The sequence below is a fragment of the Oncorhynchus mykiss genome, chromosome 16, assembly GCF_013265735.2.
Source record: "Oncorhynchus mykiss isolate Arlee chromosome 16, USDA_OmykA_1.1, whole genome shotgun sequence".
NCBI classification, from domain to species: domain Eukaryota; kingdom Metazoa; phylum Chordata; class Actinopteri; order Salmoniformes; family Salmonidae; genus Oncorhynchus; species Oncorhynchus mykiss.
Window position 1 is genome coordinate 55,117,604 of NC_048580.1, and position 24,519 is coordinate 55,142,122.

General features: G+C 46.5%; 1 protein-coding gene across 1 annotated transcript in view; it reads left to right on the forward strand.

The window, feature by feature from the left end:
- sema3bl (sema domain, immunoglobulin domain (Ig), short basic domain, secreted, (semaphorin) 3bl) overlaps window positions 1-21,500 on the forward strand; it is a 66,867-nt gene extending 45,367 nt beyond the window's left edge. The window contains exons 8-16 of the mRNA XM_036947322.1: window positions 3,770-3,884; window positions 4,010-4,079; window positions 4,293-4,437; window positions 7,441-7,672; window positions 7,779-7,870; window positions 7,989-8,030; window positions 8,162-8,387; window positions 17,171-17,304; window positions 20,179-21,500. Coding sequence (XP_036803217.1) covers window positions 3,770-3,884; window positions 4,010-4,079; window positions 4,293-4,437; window positions 7,441-7,672; window positions 7,779-7,870; window positions 7,989-8,030; window positions 8,162-8,387; window positions 17,171-17,304; window positions 20,179-20,673 — 1,551 coding nt within the window. The 3' untranslated portion in view covers window positions 20,674-21,500. The remainder of the gene's footprint in view (window positions 1-3,769; window positions 3,885-4,009; window positions 4,080-4,292; window positions 4,438-7,440; window positions 7,673-7,778; window positions 7,871-7,988; window positions 8,031-8,161; window positions 8,388-17,170; window positions 17,305-20,178) is intronic.
- Window positions 21,501-24,519: the final 3,019 nt, after the last annotated feature.

The window sequence follows — 24,519 nt, forward strand, 5'->3', positions numbered from 1 at the left end:
GTGACCCCAATGGTGCGCCCTACGTGCTAACGAGCTACACGTGCTAAAGTCCAACCTCAAAACATAAATGGAAAAACCAAAGCCTGTACAGTCAAAACACACCAACACAGTCTTGAAGAGGGCACGACAACGCCTCTTCCCCCTTGGGAGGCCCTCAGACTCTCAGAAAGTTATACAGCTGCACCATTGCGAGCATCTTGTCTGGCTGCATCACCACATGGCAACTGCCATAAGACTGCTGGACAGTTAATCACATGTCTACCTAGACTATTTGCATTGACTCTCTTGCACTGATGCTATTTTTGATTTATTTAACTCGGCAAGTCAGTTAAGAACAAATTCTTATTTTCAATGACAGCCTAGGAACAGTTGCTTAACTGCCTTGTTCAGGGGCAGAACAACAAATGTTTACCTTGTCAGCTCAGGGATTTGATCTTGCAACCTTTCGGTTCCCAGTCCAACACTCTAGCCACTAAGCTATGCACACTCACTGGACTCTACCCACACACTCACACATACTACCATGATACACCAACATTGGAGGGAAAGGGCTCGTAAAGTAGGCTTTTCCCGGTAAAGTTTACACTTGTTGTATTCGGTGCATGTGACAAATATAATTTGATTTGATAGTTCACTCTCCAGGACCCACGAAGTCAGTCTTCAAATTCTCTGAGACCACGTCATGATCTGGGGCTTGGGAACTGGATCATGGCTCAGAGTTATTTCCACAGTGGAGCTTCAGCTCTGCCATAGTGATAGTTTAACATTTAGTTACAGGGAGATGTGCTTATAGTATCGCCTTACAGGGAGGGTCTCTAATGGTTTAGTCAGGCCACAGGTGGGCGGGTTGGGGAGAGCTGACATTCCCCAACAATTGCCGTCTTTCTTCCTCCTTACACACACAGCTGTTGGATGTGCTCTGGTATGAGCGTCAGAGTGTGCATCTCTCTCACACAGTCATACATTCCTTCTGACACACACACACACACACACACACACACACACACACACACACACACACACACACACACACACACACACACACACACACACACACACACACACACACCACAGCTGACAGGTTCGCAATCTGCTTTAGATTCGCCATCTGCTTTAGAGTCTAGGCAATTTATAGTGTAACATTCCTTTGCTCACACTTACAAGTATATGGTTCTCACACAAACAAACACACACAGTCCCCACAGTCCCCCCCAAATCTCTCTCCATACATCGTATATTTCTTCCTGCACATCCCTCCCCAAGGCGTTGTTAAACACTGCCTGCTATTATCAGTTCCACCAGAACAGGACCACATCCTTCCAAGAAAGCAATGATCTGATCCCAGACAGCTTACACAGCCCTGGTGTCTATTAAACGACCCTGTCTGTCTGTACGCTGCCTGTATGCTAGCGCTACAACAATACACTATAAAACAGTATGGAGGAGAAGACAAGCTCATATGATTACATCTCCATAACCCGTGCTCTCTGTCTCCCCAGTGTCCAGTGCATGGTTATAGAAGGGTTTACTAGACAACTTTCCCATGGGAGAGGACAGACAGAGTTAGTTAGCTACAGTATGTACTTCTATGCGTTTTAGTCCTGCTGCCGTATGGATAATGGTTATTCTTTGTTTGGGTGTAACTGATAAACTCTATTTGTTTGCCTTGTATTGACAATTATACTGTATAGTCAGTGTGAGCCATCTCTCCTTTCTCCCTCCCTCTTTTGGTTAGTGTATGTGTTGTCTGTATGACTGAGATGTTATGGTGATGATGGTGGTGGTGTGGTAATGGTGGTGGTGTGTTGTCTGTATGATTGAGATGTAATGGTGATGGTGATGGTGGTGGTGTGTTGTCTGTATGATTAAGATGTAATTGTGATGGTGGTGGTGGTGGTGATGGTGGTGGAGTGTTGTCTGTATGATTGAGATGTAATGGTGATGGTGATGGTGGTGATGGTGATGGTGTGTTGTCTGTATGATTGAGATGTCATGGTGATGGTGGTGGTGATGGGTGGGGGTGGTGGTGGTGTGTTGTCTGTATGATTGAGATGTAATGGTGATGGTGATGGTGGTGGTGGTGGTGATGGTGGTGGAGTGTTGTCTGTAGGATTGAGATGTAATGGTGGTGATGGTGGTGGTGGTGGTGATGGTGGTGGAGTGTTGTCTGTATGATTGAGATGTAATGGTGGTGGTGATGGTGATGGTGTGTTGTCTGTATGATTGAGATGTCATGGTGATGGTGGTGGTGATGGGTGGGGTGGTGGTGGTGTGTTGTCTATATGATTGAGATGTAATGGTGGTGATGGTGGTGGTGGTGGTGATGGTGGTGGAGTGTTGTCTGTATGATTGAGATGTAATGGTGGTGATGGTGGTGGTGGTGGTGGTGTGTTGTCTGTATGATTGAGATGTCATGGTGATGGTGGTGGTGATGGGTGGGGTGGTGGTGGTGTGTTGTCTATATGATTGAGATGTAATGGTGATGGTGATGGTGGTGGTGTGTTGTCTGTATGATTAAGATGTAATGGTGATGGTGGTGGTGGTGGTGATGGTGGTGGAGTGTTGTTTGTATGATTGAGATGTAATGGTGATGGTGATGGTGGTGATGGTGATGGTGTGTTGTCTGTATGATTGAGATGTCATGGTGATGGTGATGGTGATGGGTGGGGGTGGTGGTGGTGTGTTGTCTGTATGATTGAGATGTGATGGTGGTGATGGTGGTGGTGGTGGTGATGGTGGTGGAGTGTTGTCTGTATGATTGAGATGTCATGGTGATGGTGGTGGTGATGGGTGGGGTGGTGGTGGTGTGTTGTCTATATGATTGAGATGTAATGGTGGTGATGGTGGTGGTGGTGGTGATGGTGGTGGAGTGTTGTCTGTATGATTGAGATGTAATGGTGGTGATGGTGGTGGTGGTGGTGGTGTGTTGTCTGTATGATTGAGATGTCATGGTGATGGTGGTGGTGATGGGTGGGGTGGTGGTGGTGTGTTGTCTATATGATTGAGATGTAATGGTGATGGTGATGGTGGTGGTGTGTTGTCTGTATGATTAAGATGTAATGATGATGGTGGTGGTGGTGGTGATGGTGGTGGAGTGTTGTTTGTATGATTGAGATGTAATGGTGGTGATGGTGGTGGTGGTGGTGATGGTACTGGAGTGTTGTCTGTATGATTGAGATGTCATGGTGATGGTGGTGGTGATGGGTGGGGGTGGTGGTGGTGTGTTGTCTGTATGATTGAGATGTGATGGTGGTGATGGTGGTGGTGGTGGTGATGGTGGTGGAGTGTTGTCTGTATGATTGAGATGTAATGGTGGTGATGGTGGTGGTGGTGGTGATGGTACTGGAGTGTTGTCTGTATGATTGAGATGTCATGGTGATGGTGGTGGTGATGGGTGGGGGTGGTGGTGGTGTGTTGTCTGTATGATTGAGATGTAATGGTGGTGATGGTGGTGGTGGTGGTGATGGTGGTGGAGTGTTGTCTGTATGATTGAGATGTAATGGTGATGGTGATGATGGTGATGGTGTGAGTTGTCTGTGTGATTGAGATGTAATGGTGATGGTGGTGGTGATGGTGATGTGGTGAGTTGTCTGTGTGATTGAAATGTTATGGTGATGGTGGTGGTGATGGTGATGGTGTGTTGTCTGTGTGATTGAAATGTTATGGTGGTGATGGTGGTGATGGTGATGTGGTGAGTTGTCTGTGTGATTGAAATGTTATGGTGATGGTGGTGGTGATGATGATGGTGTGTTGTCTGTGTCCTCTATAGAATGATGCAGGTGGACAGAGAGTGCTGGTGAATAAATGGAGCACCTTCATCAAGGCCAGACTGGTGTGTTCTGTACCTGGGCCTCATGGCATTGACACACACTTTGACGAGCTGGGTGAGACACACATACACACACACACACACACACACACACACAAGCACAAATAATGTATGCTCGCAGGCACCAAACCTGAGCACATTAACAAAAGTACTCAATAACGCTTGTATTTTGTTTCACAGAGGATGTTTTCCTGCTTAGAGGCAAGGATGAGAAGAACCCAGATGTTTATGCCATCTTCAGCACCATCAGGTGAGCTCCACACATGGTTACACACATCCATGTCGCCGTCTATGAATTTGACAGTGGTTGCATTCCTCCAGACCCATTCCTTTACCATAACAAGCGGCAAGGCGGACATTTTGTTGTTTTTCAATTCCCAGTCTGTAGCTTTAACATGTACAATGGAGGAACCAAACCCTAATGAAATCAGTCCCTAACATTAAACGTTCCTCTCTCCCCTAGTAACGTGTTCCAAGGCTTTGCAGTTTGTGTGTACCGTATGGCAGACATCAGAGAAGCCTTCAACGGGCCTTTTGCACACAAGGAGGGACCTGACTACCAGTGGGGGGCTTACGAGGGCAGAGTGCCCTATCCAAGACCTGGGGTGGTGAGTAATACCATACAGTACCATACTGCAGGCTACCATGCCATATCTACAAACTAATACTTTGTTTCAGACTCCTTGTCAGCTTGCTTGTGTGAGAGAGATCAGGTGATCAAACTGGGGCGAGAGAGAGAAATTGAATGAGAAAGGGAGACAGACAGCGACAGAGAGAATGAAGAAGAAACTCCAACAGAGGGATAAAGAGCTAGTCCAGTGTGGTTACTGTTGGTCCTCCCCTCAGCAGCTCTGCCTCATGTTTTCTTGTCATCCACAGCGCTGTAATTTAGCTTCATTCAGGGCCCGAGTGTCAGAGCAGAGTCGGCACCTCTGTGGTTTCAATCCACACACACAGGCCTGATTAAGAATTATGTCCTGGCTGAGAGAGAGAGAGAGAGAAAACATTCAGGGGCACACCTGTAATTCATTTTATATTTTACCTTTATTTAACTAGGCAAGTCAGTTAAGAACAAATTCTTATTTTCAATGACAGCCTAGGAACAGTGAGTTAACTACCTTGTTCAGGGGCAGAACAACAGATTTTTACCTTGTCAGCTCAGGGATTCGATCTTGCAACCTTTCGGTTACTAGTCCAACACTCTAACCACTAGGCTTCTTTTACACCCATTGGTGTAAAAGAACCCCAGCATTGTTGATTTTTTAAAATGGTTTGTTTCAATCTCTATGTTTTTGCAACTAAATTGATTTATTAATTCATCCAATGCTACTCAAATATAAATAATAAATATTTATCTAAACTAATCCAATATGTTACTTGTTTTTCCAGTTTAAATGGTTAAGTAGTCTCATATGCTGTATTAGTAGTTTTCCAAACCTGGCAGTTATTCTGAAGAATTCAAAATGTTGGATATCCCCACTCTGGTTGGATTCCAATAGGAAATACACATCATAATGTGACTTGCAGGCCTGAAACCCATGATATTTAGGTCATTGCATTAGGGTAAAACTAGGCCCTCAAAATAAGACCTTATTAATAAATACTTTGTACGTTGTATTGTGTTAAAGAATTTAATGTTAATGATAACATATTCGCCTAGGATCTCACTTGGTGAAGACCACAGGTCTACAAATCGATGAATGCAACAACCATCAAAAAAAATGTGTCATGGGCATTAACTACAATTCACTGGAAAGCCAAGGCATTCTGGGAAATATTCAAATAAGGCTTTACCCGAGCATTGTGTTAATTTAACACTGACAAGTGTGGACCCGTATAGACACTGGAGAATTTACTGTGTACAGGCTCCTATACTAATACTCTACATATGCTGGGGGAATCTGCTCCAGTTTGCTCATTCCTGAGGTTCACCAATGTAAACACTCCTAAGCCAAAGGCACCCTAAATTACTGGATCAATATATAGCTGACTGGCTTGGATCTGTGTGTGTCTCAAATAGCACCCTATTCCCTATAAAGTACATGACTTCTGTCCATTGTCCATAGGGAATAGGGAGCCATTTTGGATGCACCCTCTGTTTGGCACTGTGGAGACATTTGGCTATCTCCTCCCTCAAACAGAGATCACCTCAGCTGTACTGTTTCTGCAAGCTATTGTGCAATCTTCTGTGATTTAGTGCTTAGGCGGTGTGCATAGTTTTCACACCCGTAATGAGAGTAGATAAGAATTTGGCAACAATTTTTTCTCCACTCCTGTCAATTCAGGAATTTAGATAGGCTTTGATAGCAGTAGTGGTGCGTGGGTGAAATCACTGGGGAAGCTAAAAAAAAAGCATTATTACAACCTACAACCAGTCAAAAGTTTGGACACACCTACTCATCAAGTTGTTTTATTATTTTCTACATTGTAGAATAATAGTGAAGACATCGAAACTATGAAATAACTCATATGGAACCATGTAGTAACCAAAAAAGTGTTAAACAAATCAAAATATATTTTAGATTTTAGATTCTTCAAAGTAGAGTTACCTCTGCTGCAGAGGTTAACTTCATTAGAGTTACCAGCCTCAGAAATTGCAGCCCAAATAAATGCTTCACAGAGTTCAAGTAACAGACACAACTCAACATCAACTGTTCAGAGAAGACTGTGTGAATCGGGCCTTCATGGTCAAATTGCTGCAAAGAAACCACTACTAAAGTACACCAATAAGAAGAAGATTCTTGCTTGGGACATGAAACATGAGCAATTACATTAGACTGGTGGAAATCTGTCCTTTGGTCTGATGAGTTCAAATGTGAGATTTTTGGTTCCATTCGCTTTGTGAGACGCAGAGTAAGTGAACGGATGATCTTCGCATGTGTGTTTCCCACCGTGAAGCATGGAGGAGGAGGTATGATGGTGACACTGTAAATTATTTAGTTATCCGACCTCAACCCAATTGAGATGGTTGGTGCGCCAGGACCAACGCTGATTGGCTATTTTTTTTTTGAAATGATCAAGGGAGGCCAAATGGGCCCTTACATTCAATGTTATGGGCAGCAACACTGTCATAATCTTTTGGACCAGACTGCTTTAAATAGATGGCCTACACATACAGAGGGGCTGTTTTGCTTGCTCGGATGCTATCTCCGGTCAGATACATTCAGCCTCTTGCGATTTGAAGGAAAATTATGAAACATAGAGACGAACGATACATTTTATATATATTTTTTTTGTAATTTTTGGTGGGGAAGCCTGGCTTCCGTTGGCATCTATGAATACACGCCACTGTTCGATAATGAAAATCTATGTCCATTCCAACTTACAGTAACTGAAATTATTTTTTTGCAATGCTGTCAGAAGTGCCTATGGATTAGTCAATGTTATGACAGAATTTTAAGAAATCTTCCCAAGCAGTGTTGAATATGACTCCCAGCCAAACATTGTAAGGGAGTCACAGAGAAACACAGACCTAACTTACTAAATGACTCATCAACTGATCTCTAAAAACACAGCTGAATAAAACATTCATGTCACATTCCCCCTTTTACATTTAACACAAATCATATGTTTTTATAAAATGATTACTAAAGAGTTCCTCTCATCTCCAGTGCCCCAGTAAGATCACCAACCAGCCTGGCAGACAGTTTGGCAGTACCAAGGACTTCCCAGATGCAGTGCTCCAGTTTGCCCGAGGGCACCCCCTGATGTGGCGACCGGTGTACCCGGCCATGAAGCAGCCTCTGCTGGTCAAGGCCAACTTGCCCTACCGCCTCAAACAGATCGTGGTGGACCGTGTAGAGGCAGAGGATGGACAGTATGACGTCATGTTCATAGGCACCGGTTTGTCCTAACTTCTCCACATTTCTGTAATTAGTCTGAGTGGTGACTAGTCAGGAAACTTGAGTGTATTGGGATGTAAGTTGACCATTTTGACCTCTGACCCCAGACATAGGCACTGTTCTGAAGGTCATTGCTTTGCGCAGCGGCAACACTCTGGACACAGAAGAGGTCACTCTGGAGGAGCTGCAGGTCTTTAAGGTAACTAGATAAGATGCCTCCTTTCTCCTCTGTCTCCCCTCCTCCTCGTGTATTTAAAAGTCTAACCAATTCGCAATGTCTGAATGCGAATGAAATATAATATTTTTATGTTATCAAGGTGCCAACTCCCATTACCTCTTTGGAGATCTCAGTAAAAAGGGTGAGTAAATGTAAATTATTTATCACAGTTGACATAAACTTAAAGAAAACATGCAAGCACTGAAGCCAACACCACGATAAAACATTAGATTCTCATTCTCTGGTTGTACTCTGACCCCTTTCCGCACACAGCAAGCACTGTACGTGGGTTCTCCGGTGGGTATGGCCCAGCTGAGGCTTCACAGGTGTGAGACATATGGGAAGGCTTGTGCTGAGTGCTGCCTGGCCAGAGACCCCTACTGTGCCTGGGACGGCACCTCCTGCACTCGCTACACCTCGCTCAGCAGACGCCGCTATCGCCGTCAGGACATCAGGCATGGTAACCCGGCCCTGCAGTGTATGGACCAGAACCTCAGTGGTGAGAGAGGGGGAGATGGAGGGTAAAGGGTGGGAATGAAAAGCTTGGGAATTAAATGAGTGTAAATTAATTACAAAATGAAGATGATAGACTATGTGAGAAGGATATACAGCACGGAGACTCACAACATGCCAAGTGCCCTTGGGGGAAAGTAGGGCACTCTAATATCCTGTTGATAAATGCTTATTAAAATGTTGTGCATGACAGAGGTGTGAGGGGGGTGAGCTAGTCTGGCTGTCATGGTGGCCAAGCGGAAATTGACCCAAAGTATTTGCTCCAGGGAGGACACAGAGGTCAAACCTGTCCATTGAGAGGCATTAGACTCTGAGAGGTGAGGTAGGACAAACACTGGGACGGCATCTGTACATAGCCCATCTGTAAACAGCCCATCCAACTACCTCATCCCCATACTGTATTTATTTATTTATTTACTTATCTTGCTCCTTTGCACCCCAGTATCTCTACTTGCACATTCATCTTCTGGAGCAGAACTATCACTCCAGTGTTTAATTGGTATATTGTAATTACTTCGCAACCATGGCCTATTTATTGCCTTACCTCCCTTATCTTACCTCATTTGCACACACTGTATATAGACTTTTTCTACTGTATTATTGACTGTATGTTTGTTTATTCCATGTGTAACTCTGTGTTGCTGTATGTGTCTAACTGCTTTGCTTTATCTTGGCCAGGTCACAGTTGTAATGTAAATGAGAACTTGTTCTCAACTATGCGACTATATTTAACAATATATTTAACTATGGTTAAATAAAGGTGAAAAAAAAATTGTAAATGGTACCCTATTGCCTACATAGTGTACTACAGGAAGGATTGGTTTGTTTACTTTCTAAATGTAATCTGTTATAGCTGCTAGTTACCTGTCCAAAATGTTTATCAGGAATGTAACTTTTGGATTACCCAAACTCAGTAACTGATTACTTTCAGTTACTTTCCCTTTAAAAGGCATTAGATGAAGACAAAAATGACCCATCAAACACATTTAGTGTGTCATCATTAATTTGGTTTGTCTGAATGTAAAAGTGATCCAATAAGTAATCATCTAGTTTTTCAAAAGTATCTGTAATCTGATTACAATATTTGTGCTGGTAACATAACTGTTTACAGTTAGTGTTTTTGTAACCAGATTAAACCCCAACCCTGACTACAGGGCTTTGGTCAAAAGTATAGTTCACTACAGTATATAGGTTATAGGGTACCATTTGGCCTGCAACCTGGGTCTGTAGAGAAATAAATATAAATAGCATCTCTGATTTTCTCTCAGGGGAGAGCGAACAAGACATACACTGTAAACAATGTATAGGTTGGATGACCAAAGGCCAGTTGATATCATGTGTAGTTTATATTGTATAGCCCAGTGTCAGTTCTACAGTCGTGGCCAAAAGTTTTGAGAATTACATAAATATTCATTTTCACAAGGTCTGCTGCCTCAGTTTGTATAATGGCAATTTGCATATACTCCAGAATGTTATGAAGAGTGATCAGATGAATTGCAATTAATTGCAAGGTCCCTCTTTGCCATGCAAATTAACTGAATCCCCCCAAAATATCTCCACTGCCTTTCAGCCCTGCAACAAAAGGACCAGCTGACATCATGTCAATGATTCTCTTGTTAACACAGGTGTGAGTGTTGACGAGGACAAGGCTGGAGATCACTCTGTCATGCTGATTGTGTGGAAGCTTCAAAAGGGGGGTGGTGCTTGGAATCATTGTTCATCCTCTGTCAACCATGGTTACCTGCAAGGAAACACGTGCCGTCATCATTACTTTGCACAAAAAGGGCTTCACAGGCAAGGATATTGCTGCCAGTAAGATTTCACCTAAATCAACCATTTATCGGAACATCAAGAACTTCAAGGAGAGCGGTTCAATTGTTGTGAAGAAGGCTTCAGGGCGCCCAAGAAAGTCCCACAAGGGCCAGGACCATCTTCTAAAGTTGATTCAGCTGCGGGATCGGGGCACCACCAGTACAGAGCTTGCTCAGGAATGGCAGCAGACAGGTGTGAGTGCATCTGCACGCACAGTGAGGCGAAGACTTTTGGAGGATGGCCTGGTGTCAGCAAAGAAGCCACTTCTCTCCAGGAAAAACATCAGGGACAGACAGATATTCTGCAAAGGGTACAGGGATTGGACTGCTGAGGACTGGGGTAAAGTCATTTTCTCTGATGATACCCCTTTCCGATTGTTTGGGGCATGCGGAAAAAAGCTTGTCCGGAGAAGACAAGGTGACCGCTACCATCAGTCCTGTGTCATGCCAACAGTAAAGCATCCTGAGACCATTCATGTGTGGGGTTGCTTCTCAGCCAAGGGAGTAGGCTCACTCACAATTTTGCCTAAGAACACAGCCATGAATTAAGAATGGTATCAACAGATCCTGTGAGAGCAACTTCTCCCAACCATCCAGGAACAGTTTGGTGACAAACAATGCCTTTTCCAGCTTGATGGAGCACCTTGCCATAAGGCAAAAGTGATAACTAAATGGCTCGGGAAACAAAACATCGATATTTTGGGTCCATGGCCAGGAAACTCCCCAGACCTTAATCCCATTGAGAACTTGTGGTCAATCCTCAAGAGGCGGTTGGACAAACAAAAACCCACAAATTCTGACAAACTATTCAAGAATGGGCTGCCATCAGTCAGGATGTTGCCCAGAAGTTAATTGACAGCATGCCAGGGCGGATTGCAGAGGTCTTGAAAAAGAAGGGTCAACACTGCAAATATTGACTCTTTGCATCGACTTCATGTAATTGTCAATAAAAGCCTTTGACACTTATGAAATGCTTGTAATTATACTTCAGTATTCCATAGTAACATCTGACAAAAATATCTAAAGACACTGAAGCTGTCATGTACTGTCATGTTGTGTCTTGTCTCTGTCCTTTCCCTTCACCCTGTCTCCCTCTGCTGGTCGTTGTTAGGTTACCTTTTCTCCCCCGCTTTCCCCCAGCTGTTCCTTGTCTCCTCTGACTACCCATTCACCCCGTTTCCCACCTGTTCCCTTTTTCCCTCTGATTAGGTCCCTATATCTCTCTCTGTTTCTGTTCCTGTCCTTGTCGGATTCTTGTTTGTTGTGTTTCATGCCTGAGCCAGACTATCGTCATGTTTGCTGTAACCTTGTCCTGTCCTGTCGGAATCTGCCGGTCTATCTGAGCCTACCTATGTTTGGTTATTAAAGAAGCTCTGTTTAAGTTAGTTCGCTTTTGGGTCCTCATTCACTCACCATAACAGAAGAATCCGACCAAGAATGGACCCAGCGACTTCGGATCCTCTCCACTCAGCCGTCGGGATCCAGGGAGCGATGCTAGGCAGACACGAGCAGGAAGTGTCTGCTGCTCGACATGCCGTTGAGACCCTGGCCACCCAAGTCTCCAACCTCACAGAACAGGTTCACCATCTCCGCCTCGATCCACCGGCCACTTCCAGGGCTTTCGAATCTCCGGAGCCCAGAATCAATAACCCGCCGTGTTACTCTGGGGAGCCCACTGAATGCCGCTCGTTCCTCACCCAGTGTGATATTGTGTTTTCTCTCCAGCCCAACACTTACTCCAGGAGCACTGCTCGTGTCGCCTACGTCATATCTCTCCTTATTGGACGGGCTCGTGAGTGGGGCACGGCAATCTGGGAGGCAAGGGCTGAGTGTACTAACCAGTATCAGGACTTTAAGGAGGAGATGATACGGGTTTTTGATCGATCTGTTTTTGGGGAGGAGGCTTCCAGGGCCCTGTCTTCCCTATGTCAAGGCAATCGATCCATAACAGACTACTCTATTGAGTTTCGCACTCTTGCTGTCTCCAGTGGCTGGAACGAGCCAGCCTTGCTCGCTCGTCTTCTGGAGGGTTTCCGCGCAGAGGTAAAGGATGAGATTCTCTCCCGGGAGGTTCCTTCCAGCGTGGATTCCTTGATTGAACTCGCTATTCGCATTGAGCGACGGGTTGATCTTCGTCACCGAGCTCGTGGAAAGGAGCTCGCGCTCTCCGTCGCCTCCCTCTCCGCATCACTACCATCTTCCTCTGCCGGCTCGGGTGCTGAGCCCATGCAGCTGGGAGGTATCCGCATCTCGACTAAGGAGAGGGAACGGAGAATCACCAACCGCCTCTGTCTCTATTGCGGTTCCGCTGGTCATTTTGTCACTTCATGTCCAGTAAAAGGCCAGAGCTCGTCAGTAAGCGGAGGGCTACTGGTGAGCGCTACTACTCCTGTCTCTCCTTCAAGATCCTGCACTACCTTGTCGGTCCATCTACGCTGGACCGGTTTGTCAGCTTCCTGCAGTGCCTTAATAGACTCTGGGGCGGAGGGCTGTTTTATGGACGAGACCTGTGCTCGGGAACATGACATTCCTCTCAGACAGTTAAAGGAGCCCACGGCCTTGTTCGCCCTGGATGGTAGTCCTCTCCCCAGGATTCAGCGTGAGACGCTACCTTTAACCCTCACTGTTTCTGGTAATCATAGTGAAACCATTTCTTTTTTAATTTTTCGTTCACCTTTTACACCTGTTGTTTTGGGCCATCCCTGGCTAGTTTGTCATAATCCTTCCATTAATTGGTCTAGTAATTCTATCCTCTCCTGGAACGTCTCTTGTCATGTGAAATGTTTAATGTCTGCTATCCCTCCTGTTTCCTCTGTCTCTTCTTCACAGGAGGAGCCTGGTGATTTGACAGGGGTGCCGGAGGAATATCACGATCTGCGCACGGTGTTCAGTCGGACCAGGGCCACCTCTCTTCCTCCACACCGGTCGTATGATTGTAGTATTGATCTCCTTCCGGGAACCACTCCCCCCCGGGGTAGGCTATACTCTCTGTCGGCTCCCGAACGTAAGGCTCTCGAGGATTATTTGTCTGTAGCTCTTGACGCCGGTACCATAGTCCTCTCCTCCTCTCCCGCCGGAGCGGGGTTTTTTTTTGTCAAGAAGAAGGACGGGTCTCTGCGCCCCTGCATAGATTATCGAGGGCTGAATGACATAACAGTTAAGAATCGTTATCCGCTTCCTCTTATGTCTTCAGCCTTCGAGATCCTGCAGGGAGCCAGGTTTTTCACTAAGTTGGACCTTCGTAACGCTTACCATCTCGTGCGCATCAGGGAGGGGGACGAGTGGAAGACGGCGTTTAACACTCCGTTAGGGCACTTTGAATACCGGGTTCTTCCTTTCGGCCTCGCTAACGCTCCAGCTGTCTTTCAGGCATTAGTCAATGATGTCCTGAGAGACATGCTGAACATCTTTGTTTTCGTTTACCTTGACGATATCCTGATTTTTTCACCGTCACTCCAGATTCATGTTCAGCACGTTCGACGTGTCCTCCAGCGCCTTTTAGAGAATTGTCTTTTTGTGAAGTCTGAGAAGTGCACTTTTCATGCCTCCTCCGTCACATTTCTCGGTTCTGTTATTTCCGCTGAAGGCATTAAGATGGATCCCGCTAAGGTCCAAGCTGTCATTGATTGGCCCGTCCCTAAGTCACGCGTCGAGCTGCAGCGCTTTCTCGGCTTCGCGAACTTCTATCGTCGTTTCATCCGTAATTTCGGTCAGGTGGCAGCTCCTCTCACAGCCCTTACTTCTGTCAAGACGTGCTTTAAGTGGTCCGTTTCCGCCCAGGGAGCTTTTGATCTCCTCAAGAATCGTTTTACATCCGCTCCTATCCTTGTTACACCTGACGTCTCTAGACAGTTCGTTGTCGAGGTTGACGCGTCAGAGGTGGGCGTGGGAGCCATCCTTTCTCAGCGCTCCCTCTCTGACGACAAGGTCCACCCATGCGCGTATTTTTCTCATCGCCTGTCGCCGTCGGAACGTAACTATGATGTGGGTAACCGCGAACTGCTCGCCATCCGGTTAGCCCTAGGCGAATGGCGACAGTGGTTGGAGGGGGCGACCGTTCCTTTTGTCGTTTGGACTGACCATAGGAACCTTGAGTACATCCGTTCTGCCAAACGACTTAATGCGCGTCAGGCGCGTTGGGCGCTGTTTTTCGCTCGTTTCGAGTTCGTGATTTCTTATCGACGGGCTCTAAGAACACCAAGCCTGATGCTTTGTCTCGTCTCTTCAGTTCTTCAGTAGCCTCCACTGACCCCGAGGGGATTCTCCCTGAGGGGCGTGTTGTCGGGTTGACTGTCTGGGGAATTGAGAGGCAGGTAAAACAAGCGCTCACTCACACTCCGTCGCCGCGCGCTTGTCCTAGGAACCTTCTTTTCGTTCCCGTTCCTACTCGTCTGGCCGTTCTTCAGTGGGCTCACTCTGCCAAGTTAGCCGGCCACCCTGGCGTTCGGGGTACGCTTGCTTCCATTCGCCAGCGTTTTTGGTGGCCCACCCGGGAGCATGACACGCGTCGTTTCGTGGCTGCTTGTTCGGTCTGCGCGCAGACTAAGTCCGGTAACTCTCCTCCTGCCGGCCGTCTCAGGCCGCTTCCTATTCCCTCTCGACCGTGGTCTCACATCGCCTTAGATTTTGTCACCGGACTGCCTTCGTCAGCGGGGAAGACTGTTATTCTTACGGTTGTCGATAGGTTCTCTAAGGCGGCTCATTTCATTCCCCTTGCTAAGCTTCCTTCTGCTAAAGAGACGGCACAAATCATCATCGAGAATGTTTTCAGAATTCATGGCCTTCCGTCAGACGTCGTTTCGGACAGAGGTCCGCAATTCACGTCTCAATTTTGGAGGGAGTTTTGCCGTTTGATTGGGGCTTCCGTCAGTCTCTCTTCCGGCTTTCACCCCCAGTCTAACGGTCAAGCAGAACGGGCCAATCAGACTATTGGTCGCATCTTACGCAGTCTTTCTTTTCGCAACCCTGCGTCTTGGTCAGAACAGCTCCCCTGGGCAGAATACGCCCACAACTCGCTTCCTTCGTCTGCGACCGGGCTATCTCCTTTTCAGAGTAGCCTCGGGTACCAGCCTCCGCTGTTCTCATCTCAGTTCGCCGAGTCCAGCGTCCCCTCCGCTCAGGCTTTTGTCCAACGTTGCGAGCGCACCTGGAAGAGGGTCAGGTCTGCACTTTGCCGTTATAGGACGCAGACTGTGAGGGCTGCTAATAAGCGTAGAACTAAGAGTCCTAGATATTGTCGCGGTCAGAGAGTTTGGCTCTCCACTCAGAACCTTCCCCTTAAGACGGCTTCTCGCAAGTTGACCCCGCGGTTCAATGGTCCGTTCCATATTTCTCGGGTCATTAATCCTGTCGCAGTTCGACTTCTTCTTCCGCGATACCTTCGTCGCGTCCACCCGGTCTTCCATGTCTCCTGCATCAAGCCCGTCCTTCGCGCCCCCGCTCGTCTCCCCCCCCCCCCCCCCCCATCCTTGTCGGGCGCACCCATCTACAGGGTCCGTAGAACTTTGGACATGCGTCCTCGGGGCCGTGGTCACCAGTACCTCGTAGATTGGGAGGGGTACGGTCCTGAGGAGAGGAGTTGGGTTCCCTCTCGGGACGTGCTGGACCGTGCGCTGATCGAGGATTTCCTCCGTTGCCGCCAGGTTTCCTCCTCGAGTGCGCCAGGAGGCGCTCGGTGAGTGGGGGGGGTACTGTCATGTACTGTCATGTTGTGTCTTGTCTCTGTCCTTTCCCTTCACCCTGTCTCCCTCTGCTGGTCGTTGTTAGGTTACCTTTTCTCCCCCGCTTTCCCCCAGCTGTTCCTTGTCTCCTCTGACTACCCATTCACCCCGTTTCCCACCTGTTCCCTTTTTCCCTCTGATTAGGTCCCTATATCTCTCTCTGTTTCTGTTCCTGTCCTTGTCGGATTCTTGTTTGTTGTGTTTCATGCCTGAGCCAGACTATCGTCATGTTTGCTGTAACCTTGTCCTGTCCTGTCGGAATCTGCCGGTCTATCTGAGCCTACCTATGTTTGGTTATTAAAGAAGCTCTGTTTAAGTTAGTTCGCTTTTGGGTCCTCATTCACTCACCATAACAGAAGCAGCAGACTTTGTGAAAATGTATATTTGTGTCATTCTCAAAACTATTGGCCACGACTGTAGAGGGAAGTGGAAATCATGTGTAGTTTATATTGTAAATCCCTGTGTCAGGTCTAGAGCGAAGTTGTTCTGATAGAACACAAGCTGTGTTTGACTGAGGTGTCAGATCCCTGTGTAAAATGTGCATCCCTCTGTTGGGAGCCAGAGTGATAGCAACATGAAACACATGCTTTATCTTAAAACAACAAACTTGTGTATATACTGTACACAGACAGATACTGTAACACAGATTATCACAAATATACACAACTTGTGCTGTATTTGGGTTCCTTGTCTGTATCTTATAGGTATGAAACATATGCTATGGTGCAGTTGAAATACACAGCATTACCGGTGTGTAAGAAATGACATCATACACAAGCTGTGGGCTGAATGAGAAGGTCTTTAAGAACCTTTTCATTTACCAAGTAATGGAAACTAGGTTGTATTTATGGAGAAGCTTCACTGAACCGTGACACGGCTGTGCTGAGAATAAGACAGATCCCTGTCGGTTTGTCATGGTGTGAGAGGGGAACAGAAGGGCGGAGAGAGGGGGAACAAAAGAAGGAAGGGTGTAGCAGTCAGAGGGGCGGAGAATGTGTGTTTGCTCACCCGAAGGTGTGTGTGAGGGGTGATGAAAGTTCTCTGCCAGGCCTAGGAGTTCCTTAGGGTTCGATTGCATTACACTGACATTGAATAAAGGCACTAAAAAGGGAGATTTTGTGTCTACCATAGCTGAAGATGACATGACCAAAGTCACAGGGCCTACTGAGAACACACCATACTCTGAAGATCACATTTCTAATTGTACATATTCTAATGTTGTGTCTGCTGTGCTACAGTGGAGGAGCTGGACGTAACAGAAGACAGGGTTGTGTACGGGACAGAGAACAACAGCACCTTCCTGGAGTGTGTCCCCCGCTCCCCCCAGGCCACTGTGACATGGCTGCTCCAACGAGACGGCCGCAAGGAAGAGGTGAGATAGATTGATCAATGGAGGGAGGGAGAGAGTGTGAGAGACAGATGGAGGAATCACGAGAGTGTTGGAAAGAGATGGGGAGAAAGAGAGGGAAAGTCTGATGGAGGAATCACGAGAGTGTTCGAAAGAGATGGGGAGAAAGAGAGGGAAAGTCTGACGGAGGAATCATGAGAGTGTTGGAAAGAGATGGGGAGAAAGAGAGGGAAAGTCTGATGGAGGAATCACGAGAGTGTTGGAAAGAGATGGGGAGAAAGAGAGGGAAAGTCTGATGGAGGAATCACGAGAGTGTTGGAAAGAGATGGGGAGAAAGAGAGGGAAAGTCTGATGGAGGAATCACAAGAGTGTTGGAAAGAGATGGGGAGAAAGAGAGGGAAAGTCTGATGGAGGATAGAGCAAGAGATGGAGCAATAAGAGGTGTGAGACAAAAAGTAGAGAACAAGTTTAAAAAAAACTGAAAGACCTCAGGGGGAGATTTAAAGAGATGTTTGGGAGAGCGAGAGAGCGAGAGAGCGAGAGAGAGGGAGAGAGAGGGAGAGAGAGGGAGAGAGAGAGACAAGTCCGCTCCAGCTTAGTGCCCTGTTACATGTACAGTAAAGCTCCTGTTTCCTCAATGCCAGGGTCTCTTTATGGTTCCTCTAGGCTTAATGGAGTGTTTCAGTCAAGCATGTACGTATTAAGACATTAGAGCAGCTTTCTATTTCCCACCAAATAAACCTGGCTCTCAGCTGTCAATTGGAGAAACCAGGCTGCCCTGTTTGCTTTGGCACAAATACACACCGTGGCAGAGAGAAAGGACAAAAAAACTACTGCTGAATTTCATGGCAAAACTCTTCTTAGCCTTCCAAGCTGAGAAAACAGCACAAAAACTCAACGTTCACCCCTTCCCCCTCTCTGTGCCATACCTTATCCACTTTGCATCCCCTCATCCCTCCATCTCACCACCACTTTACATCCCCTCATCCCTCCATCTCACCACCACTTTGCATCCCCTCATCCCTCCATCTCACCACCACTTTACATCCCCTCATCCCTCCATCTCACCACCACTTTGCATCCCCTCATCCCTCCATCTCACCACCACTTTACATCCCCTCATCCCTCCATCTCACCACCACTTTGCATCCCCTCATCCCTCCATCTCACCACCACTTTGCATCCCCTCATCCCTCCATCTCACCACCACTTTACATCCCCTCATCCCTCCATCTCACCACCACTTTACATCCCCTCATCCCTCCATCTCACCACCACTTTGCATCCCCTCATCCCTCCATCTCACCACCACTTTGCATCCCCTCATCCCTCCATCTCACCACCACTTTGTATCCCCTCATCCCTCCATCTCACCACCACTTTGCATCCCCTCATCCCTCCATCTCACCACCACTTTACATCCCCTCATCCCTCCATCTCACCACCACTTTGCATCCCCTCATCCCTCCATCTCACCACCACTTTACATCCCCTCATCCCTCCATCTCACCACCACTTTACATCCCCTCATCCCTCCATCTCACCACCACTTTGCATCCCCTCATCCCTCCATCTCACCACCACTTTACATCCCCTCATCCCTCCATCTCACCACCACTTTGCATCCCCTCATCCCTCCATCTCACCACCACTTTGCATCCCCTCATCCCTACATCTCACCACCACTTTACATCCCCTCATCCCTCCATCTCACCATCACTTTACATCCCCTCATCCCTCCATCTCACCACCACTTTGCATCCCCTCATCCCTCCATCTCACCACCACTTTACATCCCCTCATCCCTCCATCTCACCACCACTTTACATCCCCTCATCCCCTCATCCCTCCATCTCACCACCACTTTGCATCCCCTCATCCCTCCATCTCACCACCACTTTGCATCCCCTCATCCCTCCATCTCACCACCACTTTGCATCCCCTCATCCCTCCATCTCACCACCACTTTACATCCCCTCATCCCTCCATCTCACCACCACTTTGCATCCCCTCATCCCTCCATCTCACCACCACTTTACATCCCCTCATCCCTCCATCTCACCACCACTTTGCATCCCCTCATCCCTCCATCTCACCACCAATTTACATCCCCTCATCCCTCCATCTCACCACCACTTTACATCCCCTCATCCCTCCATCTCACCACCACTTTGCATCCCCTCATCCCTCCATCTCACCACCACTTTGCATCCCCTCATCCCTCCATCTCACCACCACTTTGCATCCCCTCATCCCTCCATCTCACCACCACTTTACATCCCCTCATCCCTCCATCTCACCACCACTTTGCATCCCCTCATCCCTCCATCTCACCACCACTTTACATCCCCTCATCCCTCCATCTCACCACCACTTTACATCCCCTCATCCCTCCATCTCACCACCACTTTACATCCCCTCATCCCTCCATCTCACCACCACTTTACATCCCCTCATCCCTCCATCTCACCACCACTTTGCATCCCCTCATCCCTCCATCTCACCACCACTTTACATCCCCTCATCCCTCCATCTCACCACCACTTTACATCCCCTCATCCCTTCATCTCACCACCACTTTACATCCCCTCATCCCTCCATCTCACCACCACTTTACATCCCCTCATCCCTCCATCTCACCACCACTTTACATCCCCTCATCCCTCCATCTCACCACCACTTTACATCCCCTCATCCCTCCATCTCACCACCACTTTACATCCCCTCATCCCTCCATCTCACCACCACTTTGCCCTCTTTATTTCTTCTGTTATTTTTACCTCTATATGTTCCCCTCTTGCCTTCCTATCTCCCCATCTCAATCTCTTCTGTTCTCCCTCCATATCTCTCTTGTTATTTCCCTTCTCTTCCTCCATTACCCTCCCTTTCTCCCCGCAGGTGAAGCTGGATGACCGAGTGATGCATATGGAGCAAGGCCTGCTCTTCCGCCGTGTGTTCCGTCAGGATGAGGGTGTGTATGTGTGTCTCTCCCGTGAGCACGGCTTCACACAGACCCTCACCCACCTCTCCCTGGAGGTCCTGCAGGGGAACACACTGAGTGAGCTGCTGGCCCGTGACGACACCCCCCTCGACGGTCCCCTGGGGGTAAAGGGGTACCGGTCCTGGCCACCCTGCCATGCCTACAGGAGCACCAACCCCCTCAGCCACCTGCGCCCCTGGTTCAAGGACATCATGCAGCTGATCGGCCCGTCCAACCTGCCGCACGTGGAGGAGTACTGTGAGAGGTTGTGGTGCAACGACAAGCTGCGGCGTAAACACAAGAGCATGCTGGACAAGTACCGGCAGGCACAGGATAGTGCGCGCAAGACCCGCAATAAGGGCTCCGGGGAACGCAACCGGACGCCGCGGGACGTCAGTAACCGACAGCCGTAGAGGGGAGGGAGAAACAGATGAAGGGAGGAGAAAGAGAAGGACTACATGACATGATGAATGAGAGAACGAAGAGGTGGTAGTGATATGTATTGTAGGAAGATGTGCTGCCAACAGGGATGAGGGTTGAGACTGATTTGGAGGCAGAAGGGAGGAGGAGAAAGAGAGCGACAGGTACTCATGGCACTCATCAACTCTCATTTGCTTCATGAAAAACCCTCAACTGTTTCCACAAAGGGACCCTTCTCCTCTCCACGCACCCTCGCAACCTCAGTGTCTCTGTATGATTATGGATTGACTGTAACATGCTGCAAATAGTGTGTGTTGGACTGCTACAACTGATCTCCTTCAACCCAACATTGCACTCATTTCTCTTAGGTCATTGAGCCCATTCCATGTTACCCATTCTGTGACTGCTTCTGTGTTCTTCGCTCTGTACCCCTTAAAACTGCATTTCCGGAGCCTTTGCCTTACCCTGCACCTCAACACACCCTACACTGCTATGGCTCACTTCATATACAGTCAAAAAGTTATTTAAAGAACCCCAAAGCACCGTTATTTTTTAGCAGTGTAATCCCATCACCCTGCAAATAATTCACAACAGCAAATTCTATCCACACACACTCACTCAACCAGCCATAACAACACACCAGACAATTGCTTTAACTGGAAGTTGCCATGAGACGATTGTTGACGGTTCAACAGAGAAAAGGCCTGTTTGTTGCTTTGTATTATCAGCTAGACTCCAGGTCCCACCATTCCTTTGTGTGTCGTAGGTGTTGTTCTCACTCCTGACAAAGGAAGGAAAATAAAAAGGGTCATTGGCGCTGGCTGAATGTTCTGCTGCTGCTTTGTAAACACTGGTTCTTAATTTAAATACAGGATTTCTGTCTCCGTTGTTGAAATACAATGTTTCACTAACATACTTCACGGGAAGCTCTCCTTCCACGGGCGCTGGTTGTAGCGGAGGGTGGGAGAGTGAGAGCAATTATTAGCCTCCTGTCCTCCTGTCCTCTCCTTTCTCTCCAAATATTGTTTCTGATCGTATGTTAGACCGACCAGATGGGACGGAGAGAGTGTCGCAGGACTTGTATAGACAAGAATGGGGAGTTGATGACTATTGATGATTGGATTACTGTAGGTATGCCCTGGTTTGAGTGGTTCACTATACAGTACCAGATCTTATTCTGATTGGTTATAAAGATGGCATTAACACAGTATTTTTCACCAAAAGGGAAAATACACTGCTCCACACAACACAATAGCTTATGGCACACAACTATGCAAAAACAGGATTGTTGAGTAACTAAAAAAAACAATAACAGTGAATATGAATAAAACAATGAAAATGCCATTTGTTTTAGATTTTTCTGGAGCTCCATCTCGCAGTTACTATCAGCAATAGTTTAAAGAACAGAACAGTCGTTTTGACATGCTTTGTTTTGAAAATGTCAATCATAGACTACAACATAAAGTGAGCCTTCCACTGTCGATGACGTGTGGTTTGTAACTCATTGGCGGGTCTCTTTCACAGGGAAGAGCCTAATTTAAATGTTGTATTTATGTCTTATTTAATGAGCTCTCCTGCATGCGGTGTAAGTGTACTTAACATACAATACCAGTCAAAAGTTTGGACACACCTACTCAGGGTTTTTCTTTATTTTTTACTATTTTCTACATTGTAGATTAATAGTGAAGACATCAAAACTATGGAATCATGTAGTAACCAAAAAAAGTGTTAAACAAATCCAAATATATATTTGAGATTCTTTAAAGTAGCCACCCTTTGCCTTAATGACAGCCTTACACACTCTTGGCATTCTCTCAACCAGCTTCACCTGGAATGCTTTTCAAACAGTCTTGAAGGAGTTCCCACATACTGTATGCTGAGCACTTGTTGGCTGCTTTTACTTCACTTCACTCACAACCAGCTGTGGTAGCAATGCTGGTTAAGTGTGCCTTGAATTCTAAATAAATCACAGACAGTGTCACCAGCAAAGCACTCCCACACCATCACACATCCTCCTCCATGCTTCACGGTGGGAACCACACATTCGGAGATCATCCGTTCACCTACTCTTTCCTGTGGCGGTCCTCATGAGAGCCAGTTTCATCATAACGCTTGATGGTTTTTGCGACTGCACTTGAAGAAACTTTCAATGTTCTAGAAATTTTACTGATTGACTGACCTTCATTTCTTAAAATAATGATGGACTGTCGTTTCTCTTTGCTTATTTCAGCTGTTCTTACCATAATATGGACTTGGTTTTTTACCAAATAGGGCTATCTTCTGTATACCAACCCCTACCACCTTACCAACTGATTGGTTCAAATGCATTTAAGAAGGAAAGAAATTCTACAAATAAGTGTTTAACAAGGCACACCTGTTAATTGAAGTGCATTCCAGGTGAATACCTCATGAAGCTGGTTGAGAGAATTCCAAGAGTGTGCAAAGCTGTCATCTAGGTGGTTACTTTGAAGAATCTCAAATATAAAATATATTTTGATTTGTTTAACACTTTTTTGGTTACAACATGATTCCATGTGTGTTATTTCATAGTGTTGATGTCTTCACTATTATTCTACAATGTAGAAAATAGTATAAATAAAAACCCTTCAATGAGTAGGTGTGTCCAAACTTTTGACTGGTACTGTATAAATGCATTTCTTCCCCCAAACATAAACCTCTGACTGCATTTTCTTGCTGACTCCCATACACTTGTCTGTCTTTCTGTAGGAGAGCTTCTGTGATGTTTTGCGTGGTGACGTTTAGGGACCAAGTTGTGGTGGGTTTGTGGTGTTGTAAATTTGTGGGCCTATAGGGGTGGGGAATGGTTTAACGAGCCAATGAACAAGCAGATTGGCACATGTGGTTTTCTGTTGCCAATTAGAAAAACAAGACTTTCGTCTTGGAGGTGTGTGTCACGGTTTTCTGTATGGGAAAGAGAGTCAGACCAAAATGCGGTGTGGCTATTGCGATCCATGTTTAATGAAACTGAAGCAACACGAATCTAATACAAAAACTACAAAACAATAAACGTAACGAAAACCGAAACAGCCTAATAGTGGTGCACATACACACGATATGAAAAGGACATAAGGACAATCACCCACCAAAACCCAAACAGCCTAATACTGGTGCACATACACACGACAGAAAAAGGACACTAAGGACAATCACCCACAAAACCCAACACCAAACAGGCTACCTAAATATGGTTCCCAATCAGAGACAATGACGAACACCTGCCTCTGATTGAGAACCATATCAGGCCAAACATAGAACTAGACAAACTAGACATGTAACATAGAATGCCCACCCAGCTCACACCCTGACCAACCAAAACATAGAAACATACAAAGCAAACTATGGTCAGGGTGTGACAGTGTGTTTCCTGGCCAATTCCACGTTTGGTTAATGATGCTTGTCCCCCTTGAGACACTGTAGAGACGGAAGCATATTTCACTTCCTCAAAATTCCCTGAATGAGTCTAAGATAATATAGGAAATCTGTGATTAAATTAAGTTTTTACTGAGAATGTTTCAGTTGGCAATTGTAAATCTAACTAAGGTATTTGGTGCATTATTCTCAAGTAAAAAAAATTGCATTTTGTCTTACGTAAACAAAGTCGGGCTGCTGAGCAGGTCTGCCTCATTGTCTATGCTATTGGATAGAGAGCAATCACCGCATCTGTTCACCCCAGGTTAGTGGGCAAATGTACATTTTCAAATCAAAATCCAACCTTAATTTACCCATTGTGACACACGGATGTTCCAAACTCCATTTTAGACGAGACTGACTTTAAGACCAAACTTATCCTGTTTACACCTTGAAGTCAATTTTGACAC